The 15,940-nt window shown below is 52.7% G+C and overlaps 1 protein-coding gene across 1 annotated transcript in view; it reads left to right on the forward strand.

The window, feature by feature from the left end:
- The window catches only part of GSTP1 (glutathione S-transferase pi 1), a 41,895-nt gene extending 39,820 nt beyond the window's left edge, over positions 1-2,075 (forward strand). The window contains exons 5-7 of the mRNA XM_077771455.1: positions 552-655; positions 1,342-1,449; positions 1,618-2,075. Of these exons, the coding sequence (XP_077627581.1) occupies positions 552-655; positions 1,342-1,449; positions 1,618-1,806 (401 nt within the window). The 3' untranslated portion in view covers positions 1,807-2,075. The remainder of the gene's footprint in view (positions 1-551; positions 656-1,341; positions 1,450-1,617) is intronic.
- The last annotated feature ends 13,865 nt before the right edge of the window (positions 2,076-15,940 follow it).

Genomic DNA, 15,940 nt, shown 5'->3' on the forward strand with positions numbered 1-15,940 from the left:
CTCCTCCGGGCCCCCCGAGGGCCCAGGGCCGGCCAGGGGACCCCAGGGAGGACGGACTGGTGCTCTCTCCCTTCCGTAATACCCTTCTCCCAGACTCTAACAGACTTCTCTCCATCCGCTCCAGTGCCGCCCTACACCATTGTCTACTTTCCCGTTCGAGGTAGGCGCCCCGTGACTGGCAGCAGGGGGAGGCAGAGGTCGGGGCTGCAGATCCCCCCCCCCGCCCCTCNTTGGTGAGTCTCAAAGCCGCAGGTGGCCCAGGGCAGGGGCGGGCAGGCACCAGCCAGCGTTCCCGCACGCCCGCTTGTTGCCCACCCTTTGAACCTCTTCCGTACCAAGCAGGCTGCCTGGCGACCGCTGGGGAACGGAGGAAACAGGCAGGAGGAGGTCACCTTGCTCACAGACAGGCGTGGGTTTGCCTGCAGCTCTTGCCTCCTGCTGAGTCCTGAGCGCCTACTGTGCGTCAGGACCCTCCTCCCTTCTCCCCTCTGTGCCCGCGTCGCCTGTCATGTCAGACCCCCAGTCATGCCGTCTGCGGACTCTCTCCCCAGGGCTGTACGGGAAGGACCAGCGGGAGGCAGCCCTGGTGGACGTGGTGAATGACGGGGTGGAGGATCTTCGCTGCAAATATGCCACCCTCATCTACACCAACTATGTGAGCCGGGGCACCAGGGGTGGGCGCGGCCGGGAACAAAGAAAGACTTGCCTCCGTCCAGGCCGGGCTTCGTCCAGGCCGGGCTGCTTCGTGGAGGGGGAGGGGGAGGGGGAGGGTCTGTAGCCGGCCTCCCGAAGTGGGCGCTGGCCCTTGGAGGTGCAAAAATTCCAGGTGCACGAAGTATGCTGACACGGGCACATCTGGGGGGAGACCAGGGGCCAATTTAGCAGGGACGAGCCGTGTGTGTGCCCGTGGGAGAGGGAGAGGGAGTGGCCGGCGTTGAAACTGGAAGAGCAACGGCCCCGGATCCGGAGGGCTTGAACTGGATGGCTGGATACTCCTCTGATGGCAGTGGGGAGCCATCGAGGCATCTAAGCAGGGCCGTGTACGAATGTGAGATCTAGAAGGATCTTCCAAGACTTTTGGAGTAGATCGGTGGGGGACCACGGCACAGGCGGAGAGGTGGGGGTGGGGTAAAGAAGACTCCATGGCTGAACTGGACAGGATGTGGTGTGGCTCTGGGGATGGGAAGGGGGCAGGGGAGCCCTGGGGCTCCGGTCTGGGTGGATGGTGAGTCACTGAAATAGGGCAAAAAGAAGGGGGTCGTCTCCGGGCTGAGACAGGGGCTGGGGTGGGCCGCAGTGGGAGGGTCAGGAGGGTAACGTGCGATGGTGTCTTTCTGGCAGGAGGGAGGCAAGCAGGAATATGTGAAGGCGCTGCCGGAGCACCTGAAGCCTTTTGAGACCCTGCTGTCCCAGAACGCGGGGGGCCAGGCATTCATCATTGGTGACCAGGTGAGCGTCTGGCTTTGTGCTGCCCCTCTGCCCCACCCCCCTCTTGCAGATGGGAAACGGGTGCAGAGAGAACACAGGAGCCTGTTGCTCAGAACGGGCCGGACTGAGGGAATGGCTCAGGCTTCCAGGCTTCCAGCTCCTGAGCCCCTTCACACCCCTGCCCTGCAGATCTCCTTCGCGGACTACAACCTGCTGGACTTGCTGCTGAATCACCAGGTCCTGGCTCCCGGCTGCCTGGACTCCTTCCCTCTGCTCTCGGCCTACGTGGCGCGCCTCAGCGCCCGGCCCAAGCTCAAGGCCTTCCTGGCCTCCCCGGAGCACGTGAACCGCCCCATCAATGGCAATGGGAAGCAGTGAGAGCTTGCAGCACCCTTGGCAGGAGGTGGGGGCTGCCTGCCTCCCTTTCCGCGGGACCAATAAGATTTCTAAGTGAGAGGCAGTGCTGTGAGCATCGAGTTTCCTGGGGAGGGGCCCTCAGAGCCTCAACAGTCAGGGGTGAGGGAGGGGTGGGGCAGCCCCCGAGGATGCTTGAGTCCGAAAACACATGGATATGTCGTCTTAGAGCCTTCAACCCAGTTTGCTGAGCTTCAGGAACAAGAATAAAGAGACTGAAAAAATAAAAAACACTAAGAGAAATTAAGTACGGTTTCTGCCGCGGGGATGCTCACGGTCTAGAGGGAGAGGAGAGGCTCACTTATATAAAATGCTTTCTGGTTGCCACGGGGCTTCCGTCCAGGACAGCGGAGCCCAGGAGCCCAGGGGCCCCGGTGAGGGGGCTGCGGGGAGGAGCTGAGTAGCTGAGGGCACAGCCCAGGCAGGTGGGGGGACAGTCACTTCTGTGCCGGTGGGGCCCTGCTGGCTCTCCCTGCATCCTGGGCGCAGAAGCAACCCTGGGCGATCTGGATGGTTCTCCCCTGCCTTCTCTCACCATCCACGTTCCCCAGGCTCAGCCTGGGAGAGCTGGCGGTGCTGTGTGCCCAGTGGGGAGAGGAAACTGTCACGAGTTTTCAGTGACTTGCTGGTGTGTGAACTGAGGCACCAGACTATTCATCGTATTGCCTGTGATCACGACGGGTTGAAAACAATAAGCGTCCAGGAGACCGGCCGCATCAGTTGCACACATACGAGACATTAGACTATTGGCCAGACCAAGGAGGCCTGGCCCAGGCTTCTTTGGCTCACGGCGGGCTGGGGCGACTGAGTACAGACAGCAGTCACCCAGGACATGGGAAAATGACCCTTGCCACGGGGAGGGGTCCTACGATGCATTCTGGTCAGTGGTGGGCTGGGTGCTGGGTGCAGGCTGGGGAATCACTCCCGGGCAGCCACTGCCAGTGCTAGACCCCGGCGCTGCCCTCCCCTGCCTCCAGGACGGCGATGGTGGCCCTGGGCCCTGTGTAAGGACGACATGCAGCACAGCCCCCGCTCAAGTGTGGCAGACACGTGGTGCCACTGAGCAATGACTCTGCGGTTTTCCGCTGCTGGCATTTCAGAGCTGTTGTCACCACAGCATAATCTGACCCATCCTGTCCGATGTGTCCTTTGTTCTCAGGCTAAGGGACTGGGGTCACCTCCCAGCTTCATCCTGCCTTCCCAGGGGATCGGGGAGGGGTTCCGAGAGAGAGAGGGAGAGAGAGAGAGAGGAGAGAGAGAGGAGAGAGAGCTGTGGGACTACTCTCCCCCACACCGACACCAGGCCCCTCAGACTCCCCCAGACCAGACCCTGAGAGCGGTCAGTGACAGGGAGCTAGAATCCCTTCATTTGGGGGCAGAGGTAGATCCCTTGGCTGAGGGAAGCATCTGGAAGCCGAAGGGCCCAGCCGTCTCCACGGTGCGGACATTTGGCTGCAGGCCAGGAGGCGGAACAGGTCCAGGCGCTGCCGGAGGGCTGAGGGCCTGGCCAGCCGATCTGGCCGCCGGTCGGGGGAGAGCACGTGAGGATTTCAGAGCTGGGCCGGGCCTGCTCCTTCGGCCCTTCCTGGGGCAGCAAATTGCCCTGGCACAGCTTGTCTGCTGCTGCGGCCTGCAGAGCCCGGCCCCGCGGCCTGACGGAGACCGGTCTGCCCTCATCTTCTCCCACATCAGCACCTCCCGAACCTCTTCTGGGAGCCATGGGCCTGGCTGCCCGCTGTGGAAATAAGAGCAGCAAGCGGGAGTGAGCAGTGCTGTTTACTCAGGCTTGCTGGCGACGGAGCCGGCTGCAGCCACTGGTGTTGGGCAGAGACTCAACAGGCAGGGGAGAGGGAGGGCTTTGCAGGGGGTGGGTGGGAAGGGAGACTTCAGGCTTGCCCCGAAGGGAGGCTGCCGGCCTGGGGAAGCAGTGAGCGGGCTTGGTAGAAGCGGGGTGTCCTGTGTCACTGCTCAGGGGAGCAGATGTGGCTTTTCCTGGTTGGTCTTAAGTAGGAAAAAATAAAAGTGAGGGGAGCTCTCGCTTATTAGTGAAGTCGTGGACCTCCTGGGCAATTGTCACCAGGCCCGCTGCCGGCTTCCTGCATTGTTCCTAGAGATGGCGGTCTGACGTCCCTCCCTGGGACCCATGGCCGCCAGCTTCCTGGCTGGTTACTGCAGACGAGAGGCTGGTTGTCTGGGCAGGCGGTGGCAGGTCGTGGGGTCCGAGGTCTATTTTCACATGTGGTTCCGCCATCGTTTGCGGTGGACTCAGCCTCTCGTCTTTCTGGAGACCGGGGACCTCAACCAGGCCCACCGGAAGCCCCTTCCTCAGGCCCTTGAACCTCGAGTGCAAAGCCGTCCAGCAGGGAGCAAACAGGAGCCCGCACAGCCTCCTTTTGAGGCTCCTGGCCATTCTGAGCCCTCGGGGGAGACGGGGCACCGGCTCGCGAGGACCGGTCGGGGCGCCCATTGGCACACAAAGACAGAGACGGTGTGCCAAACGGCAGTGGCCCCAGGACCCGAGTTTTTTGCAGAACATGCTGAGCAGTGGCCCCAGGACCCGGGGTTTTTGCAGAACATGCTGAGCAGGCCCCCAAGGCTCTGGGACATCACAGGAATTTGGACAAGATGGGGGTGGGGGGGTTGACATTGGGGCTGTTGGTGAAGAGGTTTAAGAGGGGGCCTGGGGGATGCGGCTGCAGAAAGATCCAGTCAGGGCTGATGACCTCCCACAGGGCTGTCTCCACATCCTCCTTCCCCAGCAGACCCAGTGCCTATGAAGTGGGTTTTCAGGCACCTGTGTCACTAACAAAATTGGTGGCTCTTTATTTGGCTGTATTCTGCGGATGGGACTGGGTAGCCTGCAGGCCAGGGGAGAGTCCTCATACTCAAACCTTGAGACCCCATGCACAGCCCTCCAAGCCAGCTTCTGGAGCGTGGACACAGAGGCCCACACCCCAGGTGGATGCCTGGGGGAGTCCTCTGGGAGAAGTGGAAACTGACATTTATGGGTCCCTAATGACAGGGTCTGTGTTTGATAAACCCTCAACTTTCCTGCTCACTCCTGACATGATAAATATCGAAGGACAACAAATAATTGCTAGATAGTTGAGAGAAATCGCTCACATGAAAGAGAGACAGTAATAAACAGGGAAAGAAAAAGGACTCGGAAAAGACAGGGGCCACGCAGGCTGTATAAGAAATCTTCAAATCAGCTTTAGTCATTATCTTCAGGGACATAACCAAAGATATTACACCCAGGAGCTAAGAAAGGGAGGCTATTATAAAGAGTACTCAGGAGGTCTTGGAAATTAAAAATGTGATCGCAGAAATAAAAAACCTCAAGACAGAATTGAAAAATACGCATGAAAATGGGGGGGGGGGGACGAAAANATGGACAGCTAAGAATAACAGTATTATTCCGGGAGATCCAGAGAGAGGGACAGAGAAGAGGGGAGGGAAAAAAAATAGTAGGGAGCAGACTGCCAAGTGAATGATGCGGTAAGTTTTCCCAGGACTGAAGATGGACTTTCGAGTTGAAAGGTACAATGAGTGCCGAGCACATTGAAAAAAGCACCACAAAGCAGATCATAAAATTCCAGAGTGGCCGGAAAGAAAAGGAAGAAGGCGCAAGCTTCCAGAGGGAGAAACGAACACCACATGTGAGGGATAAGGACTCCGGAACTGCATCAGATATCTTGTGATTTTGAAACGTGTCCACAAATCTTTCTATGCTGGCATCTCTGGGATGAAGACGGTGGAAGCGACACTGTAGTGCTTTGTAGGCTGAGTTAGAAAAGGTCATGCAGCTTTGCAGTTTCCCCTGGAGACTTCAGTCATTGTGCAAAAAGTCCAGCTACCCTGAGGTTGAGCCCACGTGGAGAGACCAGAGAGGATGCGGGGGGAGGGGTGAAGGGAGAGAGACACACACACCCAGCCAGACCCGTGAGCCATAGCTGTCCCAGACTTCAGCTCCTCTCCCGGCCCCGCCAGGCGAGGGGAGAAGCCCTCGGAGATGCCCCAAACACAAATGCCATCTGACCATGGTCACATGAGACCCTGAGTAAGAATTGGTGCCCATTGAACCCCCAGGTTCATACTCTTGACAAGGCGTGTCCTTGGATGGCGTGGGGGGTGGGGGGGGGGAAGAGAAGAGAACGTGAAGACACACCTGCTCCCTGCTGTCCAGATCTGGAAGTGACACTCTTCGCTTCTGCCCCATTCAGGTGCAAGGGGCCTCTGCGCCCAGGAAAAGGAAATGAGTTTGTGATATCTAATGGGGGTCTCCCATATGCAACACAGATGGACGCGCATATGGGAAGTTGCTATGTGATAGCGGGGGCATCATAAACAAGTTGGAAAAGAATTACTTAGTATTAATAAAACGGATACATCATATTGAGAAAAAGTACTGGATCCTTACACCTTACACCATATAAAACAATAACATCCAAATAGATCAGTGGTTCTCGGTGTGTGTGTGTGATTTTGTACCCCAGGTTACATGTGGCAAAGTCTGGAGACATTTTTGCTGTCACAACGTGTTGGGTGCTCCTGGCACTTAGGGATGCTGTCAAATGTCCCATAATGTACACAGGACAGATGTCCACAACAAAGAATTATCCAGTCCCAAATGTCCAATGTCAAGATTGAGAAATCCTGAAGTAGGGTTCGTCTACATGTGATGAGAAAAATAAAATATTAACAGGAAAAAAAGTAAGAGACTTCTTCATGACCTTGGGCTAGGGATGAAGTTCCTTCTTTCTTTTTCTTATTAAAAAATTTTTTTTAATGTTTTTAAAAAAATTTTTTTAATGTTTTATTTATTTCTAGGAGAGAGAGAGAGAGAGTGTGTGTGAGCAGGGGAGGGTCAGAGAGAGAGGGAGTCACAGACTGAAACAGGCTCCAGGCTCTGAGCTGGTAGGCAGCACAGAGCCCGACGTAGGGCTCGAACCCACGAACCGCGAGATCATGACCTAAGTTAAAGTCGGACACTTAACCAACTAAGCCACCCAGGTGCCCCAATGTTTTTATTCTTGAGAGATAGAGACAGAACATGAGCAGGGGAGGGGCAGAGAGAGAGGGGAACACAGAATCCAAAGCAGGCTTCAGGCTCCGAGCTGTCAGCACAGAGTCTGACCCGGGGCTGGAACTCACAAACCGCGAGATCATGACCGGGGCTGAAGTCAGATGCCCAATTGACTGAGCCACCCAGGTGCCTTGGGGATGAATTTCGTAAACAAGGCTCCCAGATGAATGAACTTTATTACATCAAAACTGAGGATTTCTCTTATCCAATGACGGTTGTTTGTTTTTTTATTCTTCAGATTATCAGATAATAAATTCAAAGGAAATATTTGCAACATCTGATGGGGGGGGTGAGGAGTATCTGTAGTTTATAATGTTGAAGCTGGAATTCCCACTAATCTTTCGGAATCCCCGCAAAACCACAAAGACCCTGAGAAACCAACACATACACTCTGTCATGAAAGGAGGCGACATCTGAAGTGAGTACAGTTAAGAGCTTCTATACACCAAACAAGACACCCTAACATAGTGAAAGCTGATGAGAGGCAAGGACCTCGGCGGCCAGAAACAACAAATTTCAAATTCTGTAACAGGAAAGCAGGGAAGGTGGCGTCCTTTCTATTGCTCTTGGGACGTTGACTGTAATAGCCATGAATCATGACTTAGGGAACTTTTTAGAACATTCCAGAGGGAAAGATGAGAAACAGAACAGACAACAGTCTCTCATTATAAAGCAATAAAAAAAAAAAAAACCAGGAAACCAACGCTATAATGCTTATAGATAGCATATTAATTTATATATTATATTTATAAATCTCTCTTAAAATGTCTCATGTCAAAGAAGAAATCACAACCCAAAACTGCGAAGCTTCTAGCAAATAGTGATAAAGGAGCACCATAGTTCAGAAGCATTGATCTGCTTGTCTCGATTATGCTAGCTTTATAATTAGTCTTTCTGTCTGGTCTGGCAGCTTCCCCCAAACCTTGTTCTTCTAAATTGGCTTGGCCATTCTTGACCTTGTGTTCTCCTGTATAGATTTTAGCATCAGTTTTCCCAGTTCCATGAAAAGCTTTGATGGGATTAAAAAAATTTTTTTAATGTTTTATTTATTTCTGAGAGAGAGAGAGAGAGGGAGAGAGAGAGCATGAGCAGGGGAGGGTCAGAGAGAGAGGGAGACACAATCAGAAGCAGGCTCCAGGCCCTGAGCTGGCTGTCAGCACAGAGCCCAATGCGGGGCTCGAACCCACGAAGCGTGAGATCATGACCTGAGCCGAAGTCAGACACTCAACCGATTGAGCCACCCAGGAGCCCCTAAAAATTTTTTATTTATTTTTGAGAGTCAGAGAGAGACAGCACGAGCAGGGGAGGGGCAGCGAGAGAGGGAGACACAGAATCTGAAGCAGCTCCAGGCACTGAGCTGTCAGCACAGAGCCCGACGTGGGACTTGAACCCATGAACCGTGGGATCATGACCTGAGCCAAAGTCGGACGCTTAACCGACTAAGCCACCCAGGCGCCCCTTTGATGGGATTTTGATCGGAATTCAAGTGTCTTTCTAGGTTAATTTGGAGAGACATGACATCTTTATGATATTAAGTCCCCCCAACCTGCTAACGCCCTGCAAGCAGCTGGGGTGCTTGCTGGAGGCAAAGGGTGAGTGGGATTCACGAAGAGGGAAGAAAACCATAAATACTGGCTATGGTGTCATGACCTGTTGAGGCACCAGAGCCCTCCCCCCGCCCCCCTTTGCGGCCTTGAGTTTCATGTTTTGGGAGGAAATAGTTCTTGTGAGGAGCACAGTGGTCACGGGGGCAGGAAGAACGTGTAACAGAAGATGAACGCTTCAACCTGTTTCCAATAATAAACCCCAAGCAGGTTTTTCTCTTTTCTTTTTGCTGATTAACAAGATAGGGCATGTCTAAAAACCGAACCCTTGAGGGATGGGGGAGACGAGTCTCATGTTTCTAAAAGCTCAGGATTAGTTAGGGAGTGTGTGAACTCTTCCTGGTGTCTGTCACCCCAAATAGCCATCAAGGGCCACACTGGGCAGAACAGAGACAAGAGCTTTTGTGTGAGGGGACAAAGCGGCCGTAGACAGGACTCCGAGGGATGACGTGGAGATGAGCAAAGGACCAACATGGAGGTGTCCCACATTCCTAGACCCTGTCTGCTGGGCATCCGAACGTGGGCGTGGTGCCAGGGAGGGGCCAGGGTGGGTGGGCTTGTCCTGGGGCTTGGGACCTGTGCCCAGCTGAGACCTGACGGGTCCTCTGTGGTGGAGACTGCGGACACTGTCCCGTGCTTCGGAACCAGGAGAAGCCAAACAGGGGCCCTGACACTGGCGGGCTGACAGGGAGTGGCTCTCACACCAGGAGTCGAGTCTACAGAGTATGTGTGCAGCGTCCCACGCAGGGGCGCAGGGAGGGAGGCCTCTGTTAGATGCATGCTTGACTGTGCTGCTTGCCTCAAATGCACTTGCCTTGTCCTGTGTGCCCTCCCAGCAGCAACGAATCAACTCCACTTTCTAAAGTGTAAATGGGTGGCTCAGTCGGTTAAGCGTCTCACTTCGGCTCAGGTCATGATCTCACGGTTCATGGGTTCGAGCCCCGTGTCGGGCTCTGTGCTGACAGCTCGGAACCTGGAGCCTGCTTCGGATTCTGTGCCTCCTTCCCCCGCTCCACGCTCTGTCTCTCTCTCTCTCTCTCTCAAACATAAACATTAAAAATTAAAAAAAAAAAAATAAAGTTTAAATGAATGGGAAAAAATAGGGAGATTTCCAGGTCAAGAGAGCAGACTACAACCTGAAACCCACCCTGTCCTTCTGAAACGCATTCAAGTCAGAGAAGAAAAAAATGTTCATCGTTAAATGCCACACAGATACGAAAAGGGAATTCTGGGTAGGCTCGAAATAAACCTCTGAAGGAAAAGCAACAAAAACAACAAATGAACAGGAAGAAACCCATAGCCCCGGGTGGGAAGGCCTGCATCTGAGGCAGGAAGCAGGAACAGAGCCAGGCTGAGCTGGGCATGGGCCAGGTCCTCCGTCCGAACGCAGCCCTGGGGAACAAAGCTGAGAGGTCCCCGTGCCTGAGGCCAGCAGCACGAGGCAGGGGACCAGCAATGCCAGGTCATAAGTGGGGTCAACCCAGAAAACAGAAGGACAGGATTGGGGAGGGAAGAAGTACAGAGGGAAGCAGTAGACCCTCTTTTTGATTTATAGTTTCACATTCAGCAGGAGGATAGACATATTAATTAGCATTTCCTGAGAAAGAAATTTATGTATGACTGTTAAAAATGTTAAAGGAAGTACTAAGAATAGAAACAAAATGCGTAACTTCCAAAACAACAGTGGAAAAGGAAACAGCACGAAGAAAACTCAGTTAATTCAACAGAAGACCAGAAAAGAGAGGGGAAAAAGAAAGAATGGGAAAGAATGCTAAATAGAAAACACAACATAATGGTAATACCAATAAATGTAAATGGGTCAAACTTTTTAAAAGACAGACGTTAACTGGGTTAAAAGAAAACAAAACGGAATTTAATTAGATGGTTTTATTTTTAATGCTTATTTATTCTTGAGAGAGAGAGAGAGTTAGCAGGGAGGGGCAGAGAAAGAGGGAGACACAGAATCTGAAGCAGGCTCCAGGCTCCAAGGTGTCAGCACAGAGCCTGACATGGGGGGGGGAGGGGGGCTCAAACTCAGGAACCTTGACATCATGACCTGAGCTGAAGTCTGATGCTTAACTGACTGAGCCACCCAAGGGGCACTGAAAGTGATCCACTTCTAAGAGAACTGGACAAAATTCCCTGGAGAGAATGTAGCTATAGGCCTCCCTCACTTATGAACACAGATGTAAAAACCAAGCCAGCATTACAATGAAAGAATAGTATGCATGACCAAAGGTCTGTCCCTGGAATAATAAAAAAGGAAAACAGCAAACACAGAGCACTGTGTGCCAGGCCCTGTTGTAAGGCTTTCAGAGATTGGAACATGCAATCATCACAATGATACTATGAGGTACAGAGATGTCAAGCAACTTGTCCAGTGCCACACAGCTGGTAGACACCAGAGCTAAGATTTAGTCCCAACTGGCTTCAATCTACTCTCCTAGCTGCCTCACTCCACCACCCCTTTCGGTCAACCATAGTTTAACCGACGACAAAAAAAAAAGATTGATGTAATTAAGAAGAAAAACAATATGACATCTGAGATGTAGAAGTATTCAATGAAACTGAGCGCCCCATTCATGATAAAACCATGCCTTAGAAAGGAGTTTCCTTAATATGATCAAGGGCTTTACCAAGAGCCTGGGCAAGCCTCATACTTACAGGGTACAATGACAATTGTCACACTTAGGCGTTGCCTTAAGATAATAAATGGGCCAGAGTCCTCTGGATGTTTTCCCTTCCGGTCTGATGGGCCAGAAGCCTATTTCCAAGGTGCCTCTGGGCAACAAACCAAGCCACGCCCAGATCTGGGAGGGCAATTAAAATTGTATAGCCTGGACATATTCTTTGTTTGTTAATAAGCCACTTGGATGTTAAAGGTCATTCGTCTGCCTGCAGGCAGGTGTCATGAAAGATCCCTGCAATTGGGGAAGAGGACATTCTAGGTAGAAGAATGCAATTCAAATATCAGAGAAAAGCTTAGACAGTTTCTCTTTATCTGAGGCTCCAGCTTTATCTGAGACTTTTTTTTTTAAAGCTTATTTATTTATTTTAAGAGCGAGAGCGAGAGCAGAGAGAGCAAAACCCAGAGAGGGGCAGAGAGAGAGGGAGAGAGAGAGAGAGAGAAACCCAAGCAGGCTCCGCATTGTCAGCATGGAACCTGATATGGGGCTCGAACTCACTGACCGTGAGATCATAACCTGAGCTGAGATCAAGAGTTGGACGCTTAACCGACCGAGCCACCCAGGCGCCCCCGGACAAACTTTTATATAATAGGAGAGTCCATTAAGGGCTCCAGATCAACACTAACAAAGGCAAATTGATAGTGCTCTGTGCACAAACGAGAGCCAACGGGAAAATGTTATTTAAAAAGTACATCACATAAAATTCCTGTATTAAAAAAATGTGCATAGTTTTTAAAGAAAAGGTGCCATATGTTTAGCGAGGAACCTGCAAGATCTGAAAAAATGAGGAGAGACATCACACTCCTGGGTGGGGAGACTCAGTATTGTAAAGATGGAGATCTCGTCCAAATTACTCTATAATCCAGGGCATTTAGTTAAATGTTCTTCGAGCATTTGCTGTGTGTCAGGCACTGCTCATTTGCTGTTCTCCATCCTAACAGATGCTCCTTTAGGGCAAGATTTTGAATCCAGGTCCTTAACCTTGAACCTCTGGTGTTACCTGTAGATAATCATGTTTCTAAATCTATTCGTATCCACAGGGACTAATCTCAAAAGCATAGCATTGAATGAAAAAAAGCAAGGTGAAAAATCATGATAGAGCAAGATATCATTACTACAAGTAAAAAAAAGCACCAAACATTCACATTTTTCCTGCAGGTAAGTGCATGTAAAAGTAAAGGCATTTTTTCCCTTAAAGGATTGGAAGATATCATTGGATTCAATAGCATTTGGCTCTGGAGTGGAAGGACTTTTGTCGGTGTTTTTTTTTTTTCTTGTTAAGGTCTACATTTTTAAGGATCAGTATATTTAAATGCTACTGTGAAGTGTTTTTGTTTTTTTAAATTTTTATTTATTTCTTTCTGAGAGAGAGAATGAGTGTGAGCAGGGGAGGGTCAGAGAGAGAGTGCGACACAGAATCTGAAACAGGCTCCAGGCTTTGAGCTAGCTGTCAGCACAGAGCCCAATGTGGAGCTCGAACCCACAAACCATGAGATCATGACCTGAGCTGAAGTCGGACGCTTAACCGACTGAGCCACCCAGGCGCCCCTACTGTCAAGTGTTTTTAAATCACCTAGAAAATGGAGTGGAAACAAATAAGCAAAAATGATAGTGGGGCTTAGCTCAGGGTGGTGAAAACATATTACTCCTTTCTTTTTGCTTTTCTATTTTAAATTCCCAACAAAGGAAAACGATTTTTTTTTCATTTTCCGATTATAAAACTGGATTACAATATTGAGTAAGCACTTCCCTGGAGAAGCTCTGTGCTGTGGGCTGAAGAAGAGAGAAGATCTGATTGTGCTATTTTTTTTTTTTAATGTTTTATTTATTTCTAGGAGAGAGAGAGAGACAGTGTGAGCAGGGGAGGGTCAGAGAGAGAGGGAGTCACAGACTGAAACAGGCTCCAGGCTCTGAGCTGGCAGTCAGCACAGAGCCCGACGCGGGGCCCCAACCCACGAACTGCGCGATCATGACCTAAGCAAAAGTCAGATGCGTAACCGACTAAGCCACCCAGGTGCCCCCCTTTTTTTTTTTTTCAAATGTTTTATTTATTTCTAGGAGAGAGAGAGAGAGACAGCGTGAGCAGGGAAGGGTCAGAGAGAGAGGGCGGCACGGACTGAAACAGGCTCCAGGCTCTGAGCTGGCAGTCAGCACAGGGCCCGACGCGGGGCTCGAACCCACGAACCGCGAGATCATGACCTAAGCGAAAGTCAGACGCTTAACCGACTAAGCCACCCAGTCGCCCCTGATTGTGCTGTTTTCACACTGGATCTGTGGCAAAAGTTACTCGAGACGCTTGGAGGTGACATTCAAAGGGTTCCTCGGGAGGAGGAGGAATGGGAGGAAGAGGGATCCTTGGTGGAAATCAGAGAGATCCTCTGCGTGGGGAGAGCCATCCGAGCTGGAGCTGGAGAGGCCAGCACTTGATCTTGAATGCCAGGCCAGGGGACTTGGGCTTTGTCCTGAGGACACTGGGGAGCCACCCCTTGGTGGTCTCAGGACAAAGGAGAGGCAACACGGATCTGAGGTTGAATCCCCCTCATCCCACGATGCAGAGAAGGAATAGGAAGGGCTGAGACGCGAGGCTGGGAGACCTCAAGGCAGCTTTGCAAAATTCCGGGTGAAAGCCAACCGCGGTCATGGCCGTGGGATAGGCAGGAGGGCACAGGAACAAGGGGCATTTGGAAGGCAAAGTTGGCCAAACACAGCAATGGCTTCTGGTTTGGAGGCTGGTAGGGGAGGCAGATGGGGAAAGTGGCATAGGACGGGACAGGTGCAGAGGGAGAAGGGACAGCCGGGGCCTGGGGAGCCTCAGAGGAGGACTTTCTGGGAAGGGACACTGAGGGGAGCCTGGCAAGTAGGTGCTCTGGATGGGTGGGGACTGAGTGGGGGGATCTCAGGTCAGCAGGTCTGGCAGCTGCACTGTCTTAGGCGGCCGCTCAGCGTTGCTAATACTTTCTTTTGAAAACAGGGTCTCATCATTCCTACACCCTGGGTTGTGGGAAGATTAAGGAGAACATATGGCAAGTGCTTGGCACAGAGCCTGGTGCTGGATGAACAAGAGACCCTGCCCCTCACTCTCAGTTTCTCATCACCCCACGCCCGGCCACCTGCCATCCACAGCATCCCCAGGCGACCTTCTCCCCGTGGCCTGTGCTCCCTTGACCCAGTTAGACAAGGATGAGGAAGGATTCCACCGTCTGGCTCCATCCTGCACCCCTTCTCCCGCCCCATACGGAGGGATCCATGGACTCAGGTCGCAGAGCCTGGGATTAGCTGTGTAATCCCCAGCTCTGTCTGGGCAACCTCTTTCCTTGTCCAGGAGTGGGGGCCCCCCGGCTGGGAGCCAGGACTGCTGGGCCCTGGGCCTGGTACTGCCCTACCCATCTGTGAGACCTCCGACAAGGTGCTGGCGCTTTGGTACCTTTACTGGGAATACCACTATCATCTGCAATGAGTGTCACGCGTGTGTCGTTGTTCTGTGCGTTTGCTGTGGGGGGTGGGGGCACTCTGGAAAGGAAGAAAGGCTTCCGTCTGATTCCAGCTCTACCACTCGGCACCCTCATGCCCATGGACAAGAGATAAAACCTCCAGGGGCCTCAATTTTTGTCACGTACAACGTTAACTCTATCCAAGGCTGCTGTGGGGAGTATATGAGAAAATAAGGGCAAATGAGTTTCTAAACAGCAGGAGAGGCAAGAAAGGATGATAACAGGAAGAGAGAATAGAGGAGCTGGAAAGGAAAGACCGAAAAGGACATGCTTGTCACAGGACCAGGGCAAGGTCTCAGAGCCAAAGGGTGCCTGGGAGCTGATGAAGACCGGAGTTAATCAGGCTTCCGTGACTTCGGGGGAAGGTAAAGGACAGCGACCTCTCAGGGCGGGAAAGCACAGCCACATAAATGCCCTAAAGTCCCAAGAAGAAGGGGTCCTGGGCAGGGGGTGCCGGCGTGATGTCTGGGCCTGATGACCCTGCGGGGGGAGGGGCAGAGTCCTTAAATGCTGGGCCAGGGCCTGACTGTGAAGGCACGTAGGGGCCACCCCAAGATTTTGAGCAGGAGTGCCAAGCACCGAGCTCTACTGACGAGGGGCTGAGGAAGGAACGGCTGGGGGAGCTCAGCATTGCCGGCAAGACGATGTGCCACTCACCGGCCCATGTCCACCATCTCCACCCTCTCGGTCTCACCCCAACCTAAGACCCCCACCGACTATCCCCTACCTGGCTCTGGAGCTGTCCCTGCTCCCTGCCGCTAATAAGCAATACTTCCCTGAGCCCCGGGGTGCCCAGAGTGGGGTCGGGGCGAGATCAGGCTTGGACTAGGGCAGAGTAGTTACAACGCGGTCGGGCTGCAACCAGCCTGATTTCTCCTGCTCCCGCCATACACCCATGCATACAAGTGCACGCTAAATGCAGAACCCGCAGAAAGCGGCAAACACCAGAACCTAGCAAAAGGTGACACGCGACGACTGTTTACTTAGGGTTTGAAAGTCTGGGATCCGGAGGCGAACGCTAACATTCGGAGCAGAAGAGCGCGAGAGTAAACCCCACCCTGCAACAGGGGAAAGGCGGGCTCCAGGGCCGGCGGGACTACAACTCCCAGCAGCCTCTGCGCCAGACAGGCCACTTCCGGCCTCTCCGCCCGCCTACGAGGAAGTGCGGCCGGGGGCGGGGCGAGAGAGGCGCCGGGGAGCTTGGGCGCGCAGCCGGCGCCCGGGCGCGTG

The sequence above is a fragment of the Crocuta crocuta genome, unplaced genomic scaffold (assembly GCF_008692635.1).
Source record: "Crocuta crocuta isolate KB4526 unplaced genomic scaffold, BGI_CrCroc_1.0 scaffold647, whole genome shotgun sequence".
In the NCBI taxonomy this organism is placed as follows: Eukaryota; Metazoa; Chordata; class Mammalia; order Carnivora; family Hyaenidae; genus Crocuta; species Crocuta crocuta.